Raw genomic sequence first — 19,798 nt, 5'->3', positions numbered from 1 at the left:
GCCTCCCTTCTGCCCTTGGTAACCACTATTTTACTTTCTAGAGTAAAAATGAATTTGCCTGTTACAGGCACCTCATATAAGTGGACTCATGAAATATTTATCTCTTTGTGTGTGGCTTATTTCACTTAGCACAGTGTGTTCAAGATTGATCCATATTGTAGCATGTATCAGACCTTTTTTTGTTTTATGGCTAAATAATGTTCCATTATATGTATACACCATATTTTGTTTCTCTATCCACCCCTGGATGGACACTTGGGTTGCTTCTACCTTTTGGCTATTATGAGTTATGCTGCTATAAGCATTGGCATGCAAATATCTATCTGTTCAAGTCCCTACTTTCAGTTCCTTTAGGTATATACCTAGGAGTGGATTTGCTGGATCGTATAGTGATTCTGTATTTAGCTTTTGAAGAACCACCAAACTCTCTTCCATAGTGGCTGCACCATCTTACATTCCCATCAGTAGTGTCCACGGATTCCATTTTCTCCACATCCTCGTCAATGTTTCTTATTTTCCTTTTTTAAAAAATTTTTATAAAGTTTATTTATTTCTGAGAGAGAGAGAGAGAGCAGGGGAGAGTCAGAGAGAGAGGAAGAGAGAGAATCCCAAGCAAGCTTAGCACCCACCATCAGCCCGGAGCCCGACGCGGGGCTCGAGCTCACAAACTGCAAGATCATGACGTGAGCCAAAACCAAGAGTCAGATGCTCAACCAACCAAGCCACCCAGGCACCCCATTTTCCTTTTTTTTTTTTTTTTTTAAATAATAGCCATTCTACTTAGTGTGAAGTGGTATCTCATGGTCTTGATTTGTGCTTCTCTAATAACCAGATGTTGAGCTTTTCACGTGCTTGATTTTAATTTTTAAAATGTTGTTATTTGAAGATATGATTTGCACACTTGTTAAAAGGTATATTGTTTTAAGTATATATATTTACAGAGTCTTGGAGCCATCACCCTAATCTAATATCAGAACATTTTCATCATCCAAAAAGGAAATATTGTACCCATTAGCAGTTACTTCCTGTTCCCACACCCTGTCCCTTCTACTTCTCCACCTTAAGCAGTCACTAATTTATTTTCTGTCTCTATAGATTTGCCTATTCTGGACATCTCATATAAATGGGATCATACATATAAATGGTCTTTTGTGACTGGCTTCTTTCACTTAGTATAATGTTTTTGAAGTTCATCTATTTTGTAGCGTGTAGTTCATTTCTTTTTATTGCAAAATAATATTCCATTGTATGGATATAGATCCTGTCATCTTTTTGCTCTCTTCCTTTTTTTTTTTTTTCTTTTGGTAACAGTTCTTTATAAATTCCAATGGAAATAAGAGAAGAATTATAATTATGTAATCCTTTGTGATTGCCTTTTTCAAATATAAGAGGAAATTCTATTCACTCTTTAGCTTTCATCTTTATTATCAGTACTTTACTTGGATCTTATGAATCAAAACTTTAATTCAACCAGCCCTTCAATTTATTGCCGAGCTTAAAAAAAAAAAAAAATCATAGCGTTATCTCTCTAAACAGAACCTAAACTGAGAACTTTCAGTGTTAAAACAGAACTAAAAAGAAAATGAGTTTTGAGGTGCTGCAGACATTGATTCCATCATAGTAATTAACCTGTTGTAGAATATCTCTAAACTATACTCTCTTCTTCGGCCTCATCAAAGAATGTGATTCTCCTATTGACTTTGACTTTTATTACAAGCATTAATTGGATTTGACTTTTAAAGAAATTCCAGAGAGACTCATTTTTCCAAAACTGTTTGATCCCTCACAATTAAGAAAAAATGTTGGCACTATTTAACTTAATTCCAAATTTGTGCTGGCATATAGGATTTCAAAGCTGTCATTATTTCCATAGCATTTCAAAGTTTAAGAAAAGCATGTGAGAGTGACCATGGCATTTTTCCCCTTTCCTTCTGGGAGGGCGAGGATCTCTCAGGTAACGAGAAAGTCTCAGAACTTAAAGCCAGTTACTAAAGGGGCAGCACTGTTTGAATTTCCATTCATGTATTTCAGATGTTATCTCATCAGTGAAATAAAGTTTTGGAACTTTCTCCCTAACAAAAATATTTTCTATTAATTCCTTTAGGGATTTTGGAGATGGGGAACAGTTATTCTGTAATTTTTTTCCTCCTACATAAAATTGTTAACTTTATTTCTTATTTCATTTAGGTTGCTTATGGGAGATGAGCGTGTAAAGAATGGCCTTAATTTCATGTACGAGGCCCCACCAGGAGCTAAAAAAGGTACTTGCCTCATTTGCTTTTTTTTTTTTTTAATGTCTTTGATGTGTTTGCAGCTAAAGATAGAACTGCTATCACAGACATTTTTTTAAAGTTGCTCTTCATTTTTTAAAATGGCTGTTATTCTGTAAAGATAATTTAAAAATACTGTAATCAATACAATTGAATAAATACTAAAAATATTTGTCTAGTAGTATTTCATGATGACTTTTTAAATGACTTGATCTTTGAAGAGGAAAAAAGTCAATATCAACAGAAGTGCATTTCTTCTTTTATAATTTGTGTATATATCTTTAGTCCTTACTGATATGAATAGAAAGTATAATATTCTGTCAGTGAAAAATATAAAAGCTTAAAAATTAGGAATTAATGTGCTTATTACATGCTGTCTCATTCAATATTGTATTTATCCTTTAGAGATTTGAATTTTATCATGTGAAAGAAGGAAAAAAAAGTCAAACCAATAAATTCTTACAAGTTACAATTAAGTGCTATGACATCATACTATAGTATAGTGTGGATAGCCAACTTGAATGTTGAAGGTTTTAACTTGACCTTTTTTTTTTCACCCATATTTTGATATGCAATCAAGAAAACAAAGAGGTAAGGTACTATTTTCTGTGTTTAGATTTACTTGCAATAGATTGTAATTTAATGGAAAAGTTGAAAGACTTCCTAATGAATGTTTTTAGAAAGAAGAAACAGAAGGAGAGACTGAATACAAATTTGAATGGCAGAAAGGAGCTCCAAGGGAAAAGTAAGAACCAGTTTTCTTGTAAGATAAAATATATTATCACCAGCTTTATCTGATCTCCCATCTTAGGTTGCCTTCTTGTTCACTAGAGAAGGCAACTAATGTGAAAATGTATTTTATGTGATTTGTCTTATACAGTTTATTTGATCATAGACTTTTTTTAAGTTTATTTATTTATTTTGAGAGAGAGAAAGAGAGAGAGCGTGCATCTGTGGGGGAGGGGCAGAGAGCAAAAGGGAGAGAGAGAATCCCAAGCGGGCTCCCCCGTGATGCAGAGCTCAGATCCATGAACTGCGAGATCATGACCTGAGCCACAGTCAGACACTTAACTGACTGAGCCACCTAGGTGCCCCTTGATCATAGACTTTAATTTAAATAGTTTTTCATTTTTTTAATCACAAATCATCAAACTGGACACTTAATATGAAGTGATGTCTGGAAATACTAAGTAGATTTCATAGTTCTGTGTTATACATTTTATAATGTTTTTAGAACTAGAGAACTATTTTCAGAATAACTGCTGTTTATTAAATTGTTCTTAATATTGTGTTTGTACATTTTCTCTACTTAATAGATATGCCAAAGATGACATGAACATCAGAGATCAGCCCTTTGGTATTCAGGCAAGTGACCCATATTTTACTCTATAAGAATAATTTCTACTTAATAAATACTTCTTTATTGTTGTCCAAAAGGTATTTAAGCTGAGAAAGGGCTCTGTTGTTTTGATTTATATCAGACAGTAAAAGGACTTAGAGGAGAAAACATTAAGTGTAGTAGGTTGATAAAAGATTTCATGTCTATGTAGATTCCCTGTATGTATGTCTATTAAATTTGATTTTCTCCTGTTTAAAAAAAAAAAAAAAGGTAGGAATCAAAGTTTTGTACTGAGGGTTGTAATGATAAGGGTCTCTTCAGTTTTCAGGAATTTAGAGAATTAGCTCAAGATCAAGAAAAGGTGTAAAACTATTTTTTTAGAACCCAAACATAGTATCACCAGAGGGCCACATTCTTGTTAGAAAAAACATTTTTTGGAGTCCTGCCTTCCTTATTCATATTGTCTGTGGCTGCTTTCCTGCTACATTGGCAGAGTTGAGTAATTGCAACAGATACCTCTGGCCCATAAAGTCTTACATACTTAATATCTGGTCCTTCACAGAAGAAGTTTGCCAAACCCTGGTTAGGAAACTGAAACTTTAAAGATTAACTTATTTATTTATTTTTTAAATGTTTGTTTATTTTTTAGAGACAGAGGGAGATAGAGCGTGAGTGGGGGAGGGTCAGAGAGAGAGGGAGACACAGAATCCGAAGCAGGCTCCAGGCTCTGAGCTGTCAGCACAGAGCCCGACATGGGGTTTGAACCCATGGACCATGAGATCGTGACCTGAGCCGAAGTCAGACACTTAACCAACCGAGCTACCCAGGTGCCCCAAAGATTAACCTTTTAAATTAAAGAATTTGAGTTTAAGCCATGACGTAATTCCTTTTTGATATTTTACCATTTCTCTTTGGATCACATTGTTTTGTTACCACCAAGTAACAGTCAAAAAGAGATAGTATTCAGTTTAGCTTTTAGGCAGAATTTATAAAAGGTTTTAGTATTTATGTTAAATTACCAAAATAGTTACAGAATCTCTTTCCCTGGAAATCTTTTAAAAATGAAAAGTAATTTACCTTAAACTCTGCCAAGGAGTAGGGATTTGAACATTGCTTAGAGTCTCAGTATTTTAATAACTAAAATAATGTTCACTATTTCTCAGGTTCGAAATGTGAGGTGCATTAAATGTCACAAGTGGGGTCATGTCAACACAGATCGAGAATGTCCTTTATTTGGTCTTTCTGGAATAAATGCAAGTTCAGTTCCCACTGATGGCTCAGGTATGCACTAGAGATGATTTATTTGTTTTATAATTTGTATCAAGGACAAACAGCATTTTTCTTTAATATTTCTGGATACTGTTTTCCTTTGGTTGGTTTGTTTGTTTTGACAAAGTTATGTACCCAAAATATCATGGTCAATGGGAAGCTCATATATTTTAAATTTTAAATGCTATGTGTTAGAATTTAATTTAATTTTTCTAGCCAAGGGCCCTATAAACTTGATATTAAAGGTAAAATACTGGGACAGGGGTACCTGGATGGCTCAGTCACTTGAGCATCAACTTTGGCTCAGGTCATGATCTCATGGTTGGTGAGTTCAAGGCCTGAGTCCGGCTCTCTGCTATCAGCACAGAGCCTGCTTTGGATCCTCTCCCTCTCTCTCTGCACCTCCCCCTCTTGTGCTCTCTCTCTCTCAAAAATAGAATAAACATTATTAAAAAAAAAAAAAAAGGTATTAAGCATAGTTCATCAGGTTAGTAACCTAAAAAATAGAAGGAAGAAATGGTTCTTTCTCATATTCATGTTCCCCTGAATTGTAAATGTAGGCTGATGAAAAGACTCAGCAATTGCCTCATTTAGTTCACAGATAAAATCAAAACTGAATTTTAAAAGATGTTAAATATCAGGGATGCCTGGGTGGCTCAGTTGGTTAAGTACCCAACTTCAGCTCAGGTCATGATCTCACAGTGTGTGGGTTCGAGCCCCTCATCAGGCTCTGCACAAACAGTGCGGAGCCCGCTTGGCATTCTCTCTCTCTCTCTCTCTCTCTCTCCCTCTCTCTCTGCCCTTCCCCCACTTGTACTCTCTGTCTCTCTCAAAATAAATGAAGTTAAAAAAAAAAAAGAGGGGCGCCTGGGTGGCTCAGTCGGTTAAGCGTCCAACTCTTGGTTTCGGCTCAGGTCATGATCTCATGGCTTGTTTTGTGTGTCTGTGCTGACAGTGCAGAGCCTGCTTGGGATTCTCTCTCTCCCTTTCTGCCCCTCCCCAGCTTGCTCTCTCTCTCTCTCAAAATAAATAAATAAACTTAAAAATTAAAAAAAAAAAATCATTGTCAAGTTTGACACTGTTTCTTTCTCTCTGTCTCTCTCTCTCTCTTTTTTTTTTTTTTTTTTTTTTTTTTTTTAGAGAGGGAAAGAGAGTACAAGCTGGGAAAGGGGCAGAGGGAGAGAGACAGAGGGATGCGGGGGAATCTTAAGTAGGCTCCATGCTCAGCATAGAGCCCAATTCAGGGCTCAATCCCATGACCCTGGGATCATGACCTGAGGCAAAATCAAGAATGGGACACTCAACCCACTGAGCCACCCAGGAGCCCCCTGACACTGTTTCTTTAATGGTGTTATGGATGTTAGAATGGGTAGAAGAAGTACACAGATAAAAATATTAAAATTGATTTTTTTTTTTTAATCCTTACTCCTCTAAAAAAGATTAAGAAACCACATTTTAAGTAGAGGGAAACTATTTGCTCAGTGGTGAGAGAATGTTGGTAGAGACCTTGGTCTGGCAATCTCTGACGAAAGAATGTTCCACTGATGACACAGTGCAGGTACTCTTAAAATCCACATACTGATGTTCCTTCCTCACCTGCCCCCACTCAGATGGTGAAAGGAGAGCCCCCAAAATAAATAAACCCCTAAAGAACATGGGAGTACACTAGAGCATATATGAGGAACCCATTGGCTTAAGTATTTCTGACTATTAATTTTAGTAGTAATAGAAATCTGATGTTTATATCTGAAAGGTATATATGTTTTCTGGAAGGGGTTGCACCTTGCTCACTTTTCCTTCACTCCAGCCTTGCGGTGCCCTTACAACTGCATGACTTCCGTATCGGCTAGCGGCAGGCAGTGGTGGTAGCTGTCTTTGTTCCCCAGCCTAGTCTTACTTTGATCCTGCTTCTGAGAGAATGAGGATAGATTCCAGACTTAGCCTTTTATTTAGTAATCAACAGACTTGCTTTCATTCTTTTTTTTTTTTTTTAACTTTTTTTTGAGAGAGAGTGTGTGAGTGGAAGAGGGGTGGGGGGAGAGAGAATCTTTTTTTTTTTTTTTTTTTTTTTTTATTTATTTTTGAGACAGAGAGAGACAGAGCATGAATGGGGGAGGGGCAGAGAGAGAGAGGGAGACACAGAATCGGAAGCAGGCTCCAGGCTCTGAGCCATCAGCCCAGAGCCCGACGTGGGGCTCGAACTCACGGACCGCGAGATCGTGACCTGAGCTGAAGTCGGACGCTTAACCGACTGAGCCACCCAGGCGCCCCGGGAGAGAGAATCTTAAGCAGGTTCCACGTCCAGCTCAGAGCCGGACATGGGGCTCGATCTCACGACTTTGAGATCATGACTTGAGCTGAAATCAAGGGTTGGATGCTTAACCAACTGAACCACCCATGCACCCCTCGATTCTTTTTTTTTTGTTTTTTAAAGATTTATTTATTGAAGTAATCTCTACACCCAACATGGGGCTCAAACTCCCAATCCCAAGATCAAGAGTCACATGCTACCAGCTGAGCCAGCCAGGCACCCCTACTTTATCTTGATTCTATATGTTCTTTAAAAAAAAATTTTTAATGTTTATTTTTGAGAGAGAGACACAGAGTGGAAGTGGTGGAGGGGCAGAGAGAGAAAGAGAGAGAGAGACACAGAATCTGAAGCAGGCTCCAGGCTCTGAGCTGTCAGCACAGAGCCTGATGTGGAGCTCAAACCCACAAAACTGAGACCATGGCCTGGGCTGAAGTCGGACACTCAACCGACTGAGCCACCCAGGCGCCCCTGTCTTGATTCTATATTAGAAAGTCTATAACAACCGGAAGAACTTGTGCTATTTACTTAATCTATTTTTAAAAGTATTGGAAACAGTGAACTCACATATAATGAAGCTGGTTATTAGCTCATCTCCAGCCATGCATTTATATTCATAAACCTTGAAGTAATCATTCATTTTATACAAAATTTTTACACCCCATTTGTGGTACAGTTGTACTGTAGTACTATTCTGCAATCAAATGAACTTTTTCAAAATAAAGTGAACAAAGTAAAAAAAATACTCTTATTTTTTGGTTCCTAACAAGTTTTAACATATATGTAACCCAACTTGTGATATCTGCAAATTAGTGATTCTTTATCTGTGTCTAAATGAATTGAGCAGTAGAGTGGTAGAGGGTAGAAAGTATTAACTTTATTGAAATACTATAGTTAACATTCCTAGTATATAAAATGTCCTTTCAAGTCAATATGGTAAAGACGAACATACAAACGCAAAAGAGCAAAGGACAAAAGGAGGAATCCAAATGGCCATTAAACCTATGAGGACATTTTCAACAGCATTAGTAACCAAAGAAATGAAAACTAAAATAACATATTATCTTTTTTTACCTATTAAATTTGGCAAAGATTTAAAAGAATACATCTGGTGTTGGAGCAAGTGTGGTAAAATGAATTTTAATCCACTGTTGATAAATTGGAACACCATTTTTAAAGTCATTTGACGATAGGTATCAAAAGACTTAAAAACATGCATATCCTTTTACCTAGAAATTCAGCTTCCAAGAATTTATAATAAGAAAGTGGGGGCGCCTGGATGGTTCAGTCAGTTAAGTGTCCAGCTGAGGTCATGATCTCATGGTCCATGGGTTCAAGCCCCGTGTCAGGCTCTGTGCTGACAGCTCAGAGCCTGGAGCCTGCTTAGGATTCTGTGTCTCCCTTGCTCTCTGCCCCTCGAGCTCTGCTTCTCTCTCTCAAAAATAAATAACATTAAAAAAAATTGTTTTTATAATAAGAAAGTGATAAGGTAGATGCTCAAAGGTTTATGGTACTGAAATATCAGGAACAAACCTGAATGTCCATCCATAAGAGCTTGGTAAAATAAACTCACTCATTTATTCAGCAACCATTTATGGAGCACTTACTCTCTGCCAGGCATTTTTCTAGGGTCTAGAATACAATAATATCAAGACAAGGAAATGTCTTTACTTTCATTACATTGAAATGACACAAAATAAACTGGTAAGAAAATACTGGGTATTTATAAGTTCTGTGATTAAAATTAAATTGGATACTGTGATGAGAGGTAAATGGTGAGTAATTTTGTATTAAGCAGTCAGGAACGGCCCCCTCTGAGGAACTGATGTTAAACTGCGACTTAAATGACAGGAAAGGTACAACCACGTAAAATCTGGGAGAAGAGCAGTTGGCATCGTACAAGGAATGGCCTTTTTTTTTTTTTTTTCTAAGTTTATTTATTTTGAGAGAGAAAGAGCATGTATGTGCACACAGCACGTGCAGAGAGAGAGAATCCTAAGCAGGCTCTGTGCTGTGTGTGCAGAGCCCAATGCAGGGCTCAGACTCACAAACTGTGAGATCATGACCTGAGCCAAAATCCAGAGTCCGGATGCTTAACTGACTGAGCAACCCAGGTGCCTCCAGAAGGAACGGCCTTCTAGAATTGGGAGCCATAGATTCTGAGAGGCAGTATGCATAGTGGTTAAGAGCACAGACCGTGGGACTGTGGGGCCTCCTAGATGCTGATTTGGAACATCTGCTCTGCTACTTAGTAGGCCTGTATTTTCAAGCAAGCTACTTAACTGCTGTGTGTCTGCTAATGTCTATGAAATAGATATTCTCGTACCTACCTCATAAGGTGGTCATGAGAGCTAAACAAGTTAATGTGGAGTGCTTGCAATAGTGCCTGGCATATAATAAGCATTTCTTTTTTAAAATAAATTATGGTACATCCCCCCCAAATGGAATACCATATAGTCATAAGATATAAACAGGTGAATAGAGCTGTATGTCTATGTTGACATATAAGGATATACTAAGGTATATCAAGTAAAAAAAGTTAAGAAGCAATATTGTTTAAAAGTATGTAGGAAAAAAAAAAGTATGTAAGGTTAAAAGATAAAACAACCAGGGTGCCTGGGTGGCTCAGTTGAGTATCTGACTTTGGCTCAGGTCAGGATCTCATGGTTCGTGGGATCGAGCCCTGCATTGGGCTCTGCTGACAGTGTGGAGCCTGTTTGGGATTCTCTCTCTCTCCCCTTCCCCTGCTTGCTTGCTTGCTCTCTCTCTCAAAATAAATAAACTTTTTAAAAAAAGTTAAAATGACCTTTTTGAATCAAGTTATTTTTGAAATCTGTCAAATTTTATTTATTTTTTTCAGTTTATCTTTTTGAGAGAGAGAGAGAGAGCATGCCCAAACAGGGGAGAGGCAGAGAGAGGGAGGGAGAGAGAGAATCCCAAGCAGTCTCCTTGTTGTCAGTGCAGAGCCTGATGTAGGGCTCAGTCCCACGAACCGTGAGATCATGACCTCAGCCAAAATTAAGAGTTGGATGTTCAGCCAACTGAGCCACCCAGGCACCCCAAATCTATGAGATTTTAAATTTTTTTCAGTGTTTGTTTATTTTTGAGAGAGAGAGAGAGAGAGAGAGAGAGAGAGAGAAAACACAAGCAGGGGAGGGGCAGAGAGAGAATCCAAAGCAGGCTCCAGGCTCTGAGCTGTCAGCACAGAGCCCGATACGGGGCTCAAACTCACGAGCTGTGAGATCATGACCTGAGCCGAAGTCTGAGGCCCAAACAACTGAGCCACCCAGGCGCCCCATAAATCTGTAAGATTTTAGAAGCTCTGCCTTTGATAGTGAAAGAATGGCGCACTGATTAAGTGCCCTATATGAAAATTAATTCTTAGAACTACTAAATTTCTTTTTTACTTTATGAGATAATTTTATTTGGCACTATGTATTTGACATCCCACATATCAGCCTTAAGCTTTATTTTTTGAACTTCTCTGTTCCAACCTCATCAAAGATAAGGGTTGTACTCCTAGTTTACAATCTAATCATTGTATAAGAATCTATTTAATAGAGAGTAACTGTTAATAGGGGAGACAGGACTACAATGACCTTTGAGGAATTATTAAGATTGAAACAGTTAGAAAGATGGGCCAGAAAGAAAGACCAGAAGAAAAACAAGCATAGAAGATTTATCTTGGATGACCATGAATGAACAGAACCAGATTTGAATGACTCAACAAGTTTTGCCATTGGACACTGCAGCCATCTTTTCCCAAACTTGCCTGATGTAAAGGATCACTTGAGTCTTTTGTTAAAGGTATTGGTTCCCAAGGCCCTATTGAATCAGAGTACTGAGAGGATTCTGAGACTCTCACCCTAGAAGATGGTGATGATCTGAAAGTTTGGGAAAACAGGTTTAGGCAAAAATGATGCCATAGAATATTCTGGGTGGGTGTGGTGTGGTGTAGTGTGTGTGTGCGTGTGTGTGTGTGTGTGTGTTTGGAAAGGGAAAAGTACGGAGAAGGAAAAATGATAATGTGCTAAAAGAGCTTTTTTTTTTAAGGGAAATATTCATTTTAGTATCATTTCTAATTTTTTCCTGTTGTAAATTAAATATCCAGTCCTAGAGGAATTGCCAAATTAATTGTTGATATATTTAGTGAATTAAGGATTACTAATTGAATCTACATTATGATTCTGATAATATAAAGCTACATGCATATACATTAGGACTGGAAGGAAACATGGAAGACTGAAATAGTTAATAATTTGGTGAAATAACATGTGACTGTCTTTACTTTTATATTAAAATGTGTGATTAACATTGGAAAAGAAACTGGGGCACCTGGGTGGCTCAATCGGTTGAGCCTCTGACTTTTGATTTTGGCTCAAGTCATGATCCCCGGGTCGTCGGGCTCTGCACTGCCAATGGGGAGCCTGCTTGGGATTCTCTCTCTCTCTCCCTCTGCTCCCCTTCCTTGCTCGCACTCTTTCTTTCTCTCTCTAAAATAAAAAACTTTTTTAAAAATGGGAAAGAAACAAGATTTGGCTTTTCAAACGTTGAATATCTCTTGTATTTTTGAGAAGGTTGATGTTTCCCTTTGTTCTCCTGTATTAAATTTATTTTCAGAATAGTTGGAACAGCTGAAGAAAGGAAAGAGTTACTGGTGTGTCGTAAAAAGCATATTCATGATGAGAAATAACTAGCAGACTGAATTAATTCTTTGCCTCTTTATAGAAAAAGACATTAGGAAAATTTCCATTTCCAATTTTTCCTTTAAAACTGACAAATATAAATGTGAGAACAAATACTGGTAAATACACAGGATATTTTTAATTTCTTAAATCCTGTATCTTACTCATCTGAGAATATCTCAACACACTGAACTCTATGATAAAATTATGGTAAAAATAGATCAGTAACTTTCACCATCTGTGATACCACAGAAGATGATGAAAGTTACTGATCTATTTCTGATGCACTGTCAAGGTTGAGAACCATCAGCTTCAGCTGTATGTAAGAACAATTGATATGATATGAAGATCTCTTAATAATATGGATGTTGTTTACAACATTTGGTCAAATTAAAAATGCAAATTGTAAGACAAAGTAGCTACATGGATTCCATTCATGTTTCTCTTGCTGTCTTTAGGTAGACATATAGACAGATACTTGTAGAAAAATGACTGGCAGGAGATAGACGAATATATTAACAGTGGTTATACATTTATAGTTTTTAAGTGAGTATTAGAAGAATTAAAAATTTTGTACATAAAAGTAAATTATTTAAAATTTTATTGCTCAGTTAATACGTTTGAAGTTTGACCTGCATTTAGCAGTGCCACTTAACTAACACTAATAGAAACTCTTAAAGGATTCTCAGAAACAAAATAAAAAACTCTAGTATATCAAATAGGAAAGCAAATAATAATGATGTTGTATCCTGAATTTGAATGCAGTGAAAAATAAACTGGCCAATTTCCTAATCCACTTGCTGATTCAAGCTAAAAAATCTTTTCATTTTAAAAAATCACCTATTGAATAATGTCTCACCAGTGAATAGAGATTATTTTTGCAATAATGCAATTTCAGTGGATGTGGTTATCATGGGATAATCACACCCCTGGGGTACAGCCTTGTGCCTGTAATCTCCCAGGAGTGTAATTATTTCATGATAACCGCACCTCCCGGCGTTGCATTATTTCTATTATGAAATTCTAAGTTTAGTATATAAAGTAACTTACTTTGATCACTGGTAACTGCAAGGTGCTGTTAGAATGTTCCAGCTGTGAGGTTTACAGAGACCAGCCATAAGATTTACTTCTCCTTTACAAAGTTAAATTAGGCAATCAAAATGCTTCTTTTGGCTAAGCTGGTTTAGAATATCTTTTCTACCGATAAGATCATCTTAACTTTGTAAGTTTCCATGCACTCTGAAGTACATCAGAATTATATGTAAAACTTTCAAGCTTCAGTGGTGACTAAATGTTTATAAAGTATTTTTATATTACATTATAATTGGATGTACTGCCCACCTGCCTTCATGTGTACTCTTTGGCCCTTGTTCTTATCATTGACTCTTACCATCTGTCTCTTACATTTTTAGTGTATACTGATATTAAACATCAATTTTTTTTTAAATCCACAAGCTGGGTTTTCAACAAAGCAAGTGGGGTGTTTTTGGTTTTGTTTTTGTTTGTTGCTTTCTTAATAGATTTAATAGTTACATGTATCTGTATGCCTTTTACTTAATCATTTTGTTTCATTTCTTGTTTGTGCTTTTTCTTAATAGACTTTATTTTTGAGAGTTTTAGGTTGACAGCAAATTTGAGAGGAAAGTACAGAGTTTTCCCATAACAACCAACCCCCACAAATGCACAGCCTCTCCTATTACCAACATTCTCTACAAGAGTTGTACATTTGTTATAATTGATCAACCTACACTGACACGTCATTATCTCCCAGAATCCATTGTTTACATTATGGCTAACTCAGCATTGTACTTTTTCTGTAGGTTTGAACAAATGTATGATAAGTATCCATATTATAGTATTGTACAGAGTAGTTTCACTGCCCCAGAAATTCTCTGTGCTCCCTCCTCCCTTCCCTCTAGCCTCTGACAACCTCCCTTCCCTCTAGCCTCTGACAACCACTGACCTTTTTACTATCTCCCTAGTTTTACCTTTTCCTGAAGATCATGTAGTTGGAATCTTACAGTGTGTAGCCTTTTCAGGTCGGCTTCTTTCAGTTAGTAATATGCATTGTAGATTCCTCCATGTCTTCTCATGACTCATTTAATAGTTCATTTCCATGTAGTGCTAAATAGTATTCCATTGTCTGGATGTACCACAGTTTATTGATCCATTTACTTACTCATGGACATCTTGGTTGCTTCCAAGTTTGGGCAGTTAGGAATAATGCTGCTGTAAACATCTATGTGCTGATTTTTGTGTGGTCATAAGTTTTCAACTCCTTTGGGTAAATACCAAGGAGTGTATGGGTAAATACACTTGGGAAATACCAAGAGAGTGTGTGGTAAGAGTATATTTAGTTTTATAAGTAACTGACAAACTCTTCTAAAGTAGCTGTACCATTTTACATTCCCATCAGCAATGAACAAAAGTTCCTGTTATCCATATCCTCGCCATCATTTGGCATTGTCAGTGTTGTGACAATGTCTTTGTATATTTTGGTCCTTTACTAGATGTGTCTTCTGCAAATACTTTTTCCCAATCTGTTGCTTGCCTTTTCTTTCTTTCTTTCTTTCTTTCTTTCTTTCTTTCTTTCTTTCTTTCTTTCTTTCAAATGTTTTATTTATTTTTGAAGGAGAGAGAGACAGAATGTGAGTGGGGAGGGGCAGAGAGAAAGGGAGACACAGAATCTGAAGCAGGCTCCAGGCTCTGAGCTGTCAGCAGAGAGCCCGATGTGGGGCTAGAACCTACGAATCACAGAATCATGAGCTGAGCTGAAGTCAGATGCGTAACCGAATAGCCACCCAGGCGCCCCTTCTTTTTCTTGATCAAGTATTTTTTTCAGCAGCTTTTTTGAGTTAACATTTGCATACCATACAGATCACCCCTTTAAAGTGTACAATTCAGTGGCTTTGAATTTGCATATTCACAAAAGTTGTACATCCATCACCACAGTTAGGTTGAAAACATTTTCATTACCCCAAAGGGACCCCTCAGCCCCTTACCCTCCAGCTCCTAGTCCCCCCAAGCCCTAGGCAGCCACTACTCCACTTTCTACTTTTTTTGTAGATTGTCTGTTTTTGACATTTCATATAAATGAAGTCCTACAAAATGTAGTAAAGAAGGTAGATTTAATATCATTTTGTTTGCGTTTAAATTTCAAACTTAGAGGCACCTAGGTAGCTCAGTTGGTTAAGTGTCTGACTCTTGATTTCAGATCATGAGTCTCAGGTCACGATCTCACAGTCGTGAGATTGAGCTGTGCTTGCACTCGCATGCTCTCCCTCAAAAATAAGTAAACAAACTAATTAATTAGTTAATTTAATACTTAAAGAATTACAATTGCCTTTCTCCCCCCCACCCCAAACACTTAACGTCTAGTGTCCTCTTCCCACGGAGTCTAGGCATGTCACCTCCTTACACATCAATTATACACAAAGTATTGTTAACCAGGGAAGCTCACCTAAGCCAGAGTTTTTATTAGGGTTTAATTATATGGTCATGATTGATCGACTCATTGACCATATAGTTGAACTCCTCTCTAGTTCCTCTCCCTTCTCCAGAGGTCAAGCTAATATCAGAGCCCCAACCCTCTACTCACATAGTTCGTCCTTCTGGTGTGGCCAGCCCATCCTGACTCATCTCCTTAGCATAACCTGTCTACATCACCTCAATAATGTAAACTATCAGATCCCATTGTAAATAACAGACACTCCTATCACTCAAGAAATTTCAAGGATACAGAGGCTCCTTCCCAGGAACTAGGGACAAAGTACAGCCAAGTTCTTTACTACACAGCAGTTGTATTTTTTTTTTTTCATTTAGTTCAAAATATTTTAAAATTTCTGTTGAGACTTCTTTAGCACGTGTGTTATTTAGAACCGTATTGTTTAATCTCCAAATACTTTGGGATTTTCTGACTCTTCTTTATTATTTCTAGTTTAATTCCATTTTGGCCTGAGAGCATTGTTTGTATGATGTCTATTCTTTTACATTTGTTAAGGTGTGTTTTATAGCCCAGAATGTGGTCTCTCCTGGTGATGTTCCATATGAGCTTGAGAAGAATATATATTCTGCTGTTCGGAATACTCTATCCAATATATACAATACTTTGTACTGTATTGGATAAAATACTGTATATATATCAACTAGATCCAGTTGATAATGCTATTTAATTCAACTATATCATGTTGATTTTCTTCTGTTGCTCTCTGGATCTGTTTCTGATATAGGGGCATTGAAATCTCCAACTATAATAGTGGATTTGTCTATTTCTGAAAACATTTCTATCAGTTTTTGCCTCATATTTTGATGCTCTAATGTTAGATGCATACACATTAGGAATTGTTGTATCTTGCGGAGAATGAAACCCTTTTTCATAGTGTATATATACACTATGTATATATAGTGTATATATATATATATATAGTGTGTATATATATATATATAGTGTATATACATATATAGTGTATATATATATATATATATATAGTGTGTGTGTGTATATGTATATATATATTTCTCCATCACTTTAGTCTGTGTCTTTGTTTAAAGATTTCTTTTTTATTTATTGATTGATTTTTGGATTTTTTTAAAAAATTTTAATTTACATCCAAGTTAGTTAGCATATAGTACAACAATGATTTCAGGGATAGATTCCTTAATGCCCCTTACCCATTTAGCCCATCCCCCCTCCTATAACCCCTCAAATAACCCTGTGTTTGTTCTTCATATTTACATGTCTTTTATGTTTTGTCCCCCTCCCTGTTTTTATATTATTTTTGCTTCCCTTCCCTTGTGTTCATCTGTTCTGTGTCTTAAAGTCCTCATATGAGTAAAGTTGTGTGATACTTGTCTTTCTCTGACTAATTTCACTTAGCATAATACCCTCTAGTTCCATTCACATAGTTGTTATTTATTTATTCTTTAATGTTTATTTATTTTTGATAGAGAGGCAGCGTGAGCAGGGCAGGGAGGAGAGAGAGGGAGACACAGAATCTGAAGCAGGCTCCAGGCTCAGAACCTGATGCGGGGCTCAAACTCATGAATGGTGAGATCATGACCTGAGCTGAAGTCGGATGCTTAACCAACTGAGCCACTCAGGTGCCCTGTAAAGATTTTTAAAAAAATTTTTAAGTAATCTCTACATCCAACGTGGGGCTCAAAGTCACAAGCCCAAGATCAAGAGTCTCATGCTCCACTGACTGAGCCAGCCAAGTGCCCCTGTGTCTTGATATTTAAAGTGGATGTGTTGTGGTGCCTGGCTGGCTCAGGTCAGTAGAGCATGCGACTCTTGATCTTGGGGTCATGAGTTCACACCCCACATTGGGCATAGAAATTACTTTAATAAATTAGAAAAAAACTGTGGGTTAGTTTTAGACAACCTATCATTGAGTCATATATATGTAATAATATGTCTATTATTGATGTAATTATATTTATAATTGTTATCTATTTGTTGCCCTTGTTCTTTATTTTTTTGCCTTCTGCTTTTTCTGCTTTTAGTCGAGCATCTTATGTGATTCCATTTTCTCTCAGCATATCAATTGTACTTATTTTTTTTTTTTATTTTAGTGGTTGCTCTAGAACTTGCAATGTGCATTTACAACTAATTTAAGTCCACTTTCAAATAGCACTGTACCACTTCACAAGTAGTACCAGTACTTTACAACAGAATAAACCAGCCAGACCAGGCATGACCAGGCACGGTCATTTATATAATGTTCCCGTTATATAACACAATTCCTTTTCTCTGTCCCTTTTAACATTGCTGCCATACATTTACTCATAAACTATAATCATGTAGTATATCCTTGCTATTATCATTTCAAACAAGATGTTATCTGTTAGGGTCGCCTGGATGGCTCAGTCAGATAAGTGTCTGACTGTTGATTTCAGCCAGGTCATGATGTTATGGTTTGTGGAATTGAGTCCCATGTCGGGCTCTGTGCTGACAGCACAGAGGAGCCTGCTTGGGATTCTCTCTCCTCCCCTACTCTGCTCCTCCCCCACTCATGCACATGCTCTCTCTCTCTCTCTCTCTCTCTCTCACTCTCTCTCTCACTCTCTCAAATAAACTATAAAAAAAAGACACTTTCTCTTAAATTTTTAAAAATATTTAATTATTTTTGAGAGAGAGAGAGACAGAGTACAAGTGGGAGACACAGAATCTGAGGAAGGCTCCAGGCACAGAGCCTGATGTGGGGCTTGAACTCATGAACCATGAGATCATGACCTGAGCCAAAGTAGAACGTGTAACCGACTGAGCCACCCAGGCGCCACTCTTACTCTTAAGATAATATTTTATCTTCCATTTATTCCTTTTCAAGTGCTCTTTCATTATGTAGATCCAAATTTCTGATCGTTGTCATTTTCCTTCTCTCTGAAGAACTTCTTTTAATTTTTCTTGCAAGGCAGGTCTGCTGGTGACAAATTCCTCAATTTTTGTTTGTCTAAGAAAGTCTTTATTTCTCCTTCACTTTTGAAGGACAGTTGCTCTGGAGACAGAATTTAGTGTTGGTAGGATTATCTTTCAACACTTGAAATAGTTCACTCCACTCTCCTGTTGCTCCCATGGTTTTTTAAGAGAAGTATATGTAATTTTATCTTTGTTCCTAACTAGGTAAGAGTTTTTTGCCCTCTGACATCTTTCAAGTTTTTCTCTTTGTCTTTGATTTTCTGCAGTTTGAGTATGATATGCCTAAGTGTAGGTTTTTTGGTATTTATCATGCTTGGTGATCTCTGAGCTTCCTGAATGTGTGGTTTGTTGTCTGTCATTAGTCTTGGGAGCTCTCATCCATTATTACTTCAAATATTTCTTCTGTTCTTTTCTCTCCTCCCTTCTCCTTCTGGTATTCCTGTTGTGCATATGTTGCACCTTTTGTAATTGTCCCACAGTTTTTTTTTTGTTTTTGTTTTTAATGTTTATTAATTTTTGAAAGAGAGAGTGAACAGAGGAGGAGCAGAGAGATAGGGAGACAGAATCAGAAGCAGGCTCCAGGCTCTGAGCTGTCAGCACAGAGCCTGACGTGGGGCTGGAACTCACAAGCCACGAGATCATGACCTGAGCTGAAGTCAGACGCTTAGCCGACTGAGCCACCCAGGCGCCGCCCGCCCCCCCACAGTTTTTTAATATTCTGGTTTTATTTTTTTCATTTTCTTTGCCTTTGCTTTCTGTTTGGGAAGTTCCTATTGACATATCTTAAAGCTCACTGATGTCCATGTCGAGTCTGCTGATGAGCTCATCAAAGGCGTTCTTCATTTCTGTTAGTGTTTTTTTTATTTCTAGCATTTCCTTTAATTGAGTCCAGTGTGAAGCTTGAACTCATGACCCTGAGATCAAGACTACTCCAACCTGGAGCGCCTGGGTGGCTCAGTCGGTTGAGCGTCCGACTTCGGCTCAGGTCATGATCTCGCACTCCATGAGTTCGGGACCCGCATCAGGCTGTGTGCTCAGAGCCTGGAGCCTGCTTCAAATTCTGGGTCTCCCTCTCTCTCTGCCCCTCCCCCACTCATGCTCGCTCTCTCTCTCTCTCTCTCTCTCTCTCAAAAATATTTTAAAAAAAATTTTTTTTAACAAAAAAAAAAAGACTACTCCAACCAACTGAGCCAGTCAGGTGCCCCTAAGCCTCATTCTTTTAGTTAGCATGTGTGCTCCTGAGCTGTAACCTTCACAGGTGCTTCTCAGCTTTTTTTCTCCACTTCCCCCCCCCCCCCCCGCCTCCCTCCCCCCGCCTTTTTCCCCATGTAGGTTAGGTTTTGGTAAAATAGTTTCCCTTGAGGGTAAGCATATGTTCAGGACAACAAATGCTGTGGACATATTTCAGACTGGTTATTTTTCCCTTCTTATTGTTGGAAGGTAAATACAAGGAGATTGTTCTTTGATAGTTCTTTGATAGAAGTGTAGCGGCTTCAGGAAGTAAAACTCATG

The 19,798-nt window shown here is 37.5% G+C and overlaps 1 protein-coding gene across 1 annotated transcript in view; it reads left to right on the top strand.

Annotated features, from left to right (window-relative positions):
* Nucleotides 1–19,798, top strand: part of CIR1 (corepressor interacting with RBPJ, CIR1) — a 43,434-nt gene that overhangs the window by 10,081 nt on the left and 13,555 nt on the right. The window contains exons 3-7 of the mRNA XM_042949170.1: nucleotides 2,188–2,261; nucleotides 2,851–2,861; nucleotides 2,951–3,015; nucleotides 3,587–3,635; nucleotides 4,773–4,890. Of these exons, the coding sequence (XP_042805104.1) occupies nucleotides 2,188–2,261; nucleotides 2,851–2,861; nucleotides 2,951–3,015; nucleotides 3,587–3,635; nucleotides 4,773–4,890 (317 nt within the window). The remainder of the gene's footprint in view (nucleotides 1–2,187; nucleotides 2,262–2,850; nucleotides 2,862–2,950; nucleotides 3,016–3,586; nucleotides 3,636–4,772; nucleotides 4,891–19,798) is intronic.

This window comes from Panthera leo, chromosome C1 (assembly GCF_018350215.1).
Source record: "Panthera leo isolate Ple1 chromosome C1, P.leo_Ple1_pat1.1, whole genome shotgun sequence".
In the NCBI taxonomy this organism is placed as follows: domain Eukaryota; kingdom Metazoa; phylum Chordata; class Mammalia; order Carnivora; family Felidae; genus Panthera; species Panthera leo.
The sequence above is the reverse complement of the archived record's forward strand: the minus strand, read 5'-3'. Positions and strand labels throughout refer to the sequence as shown.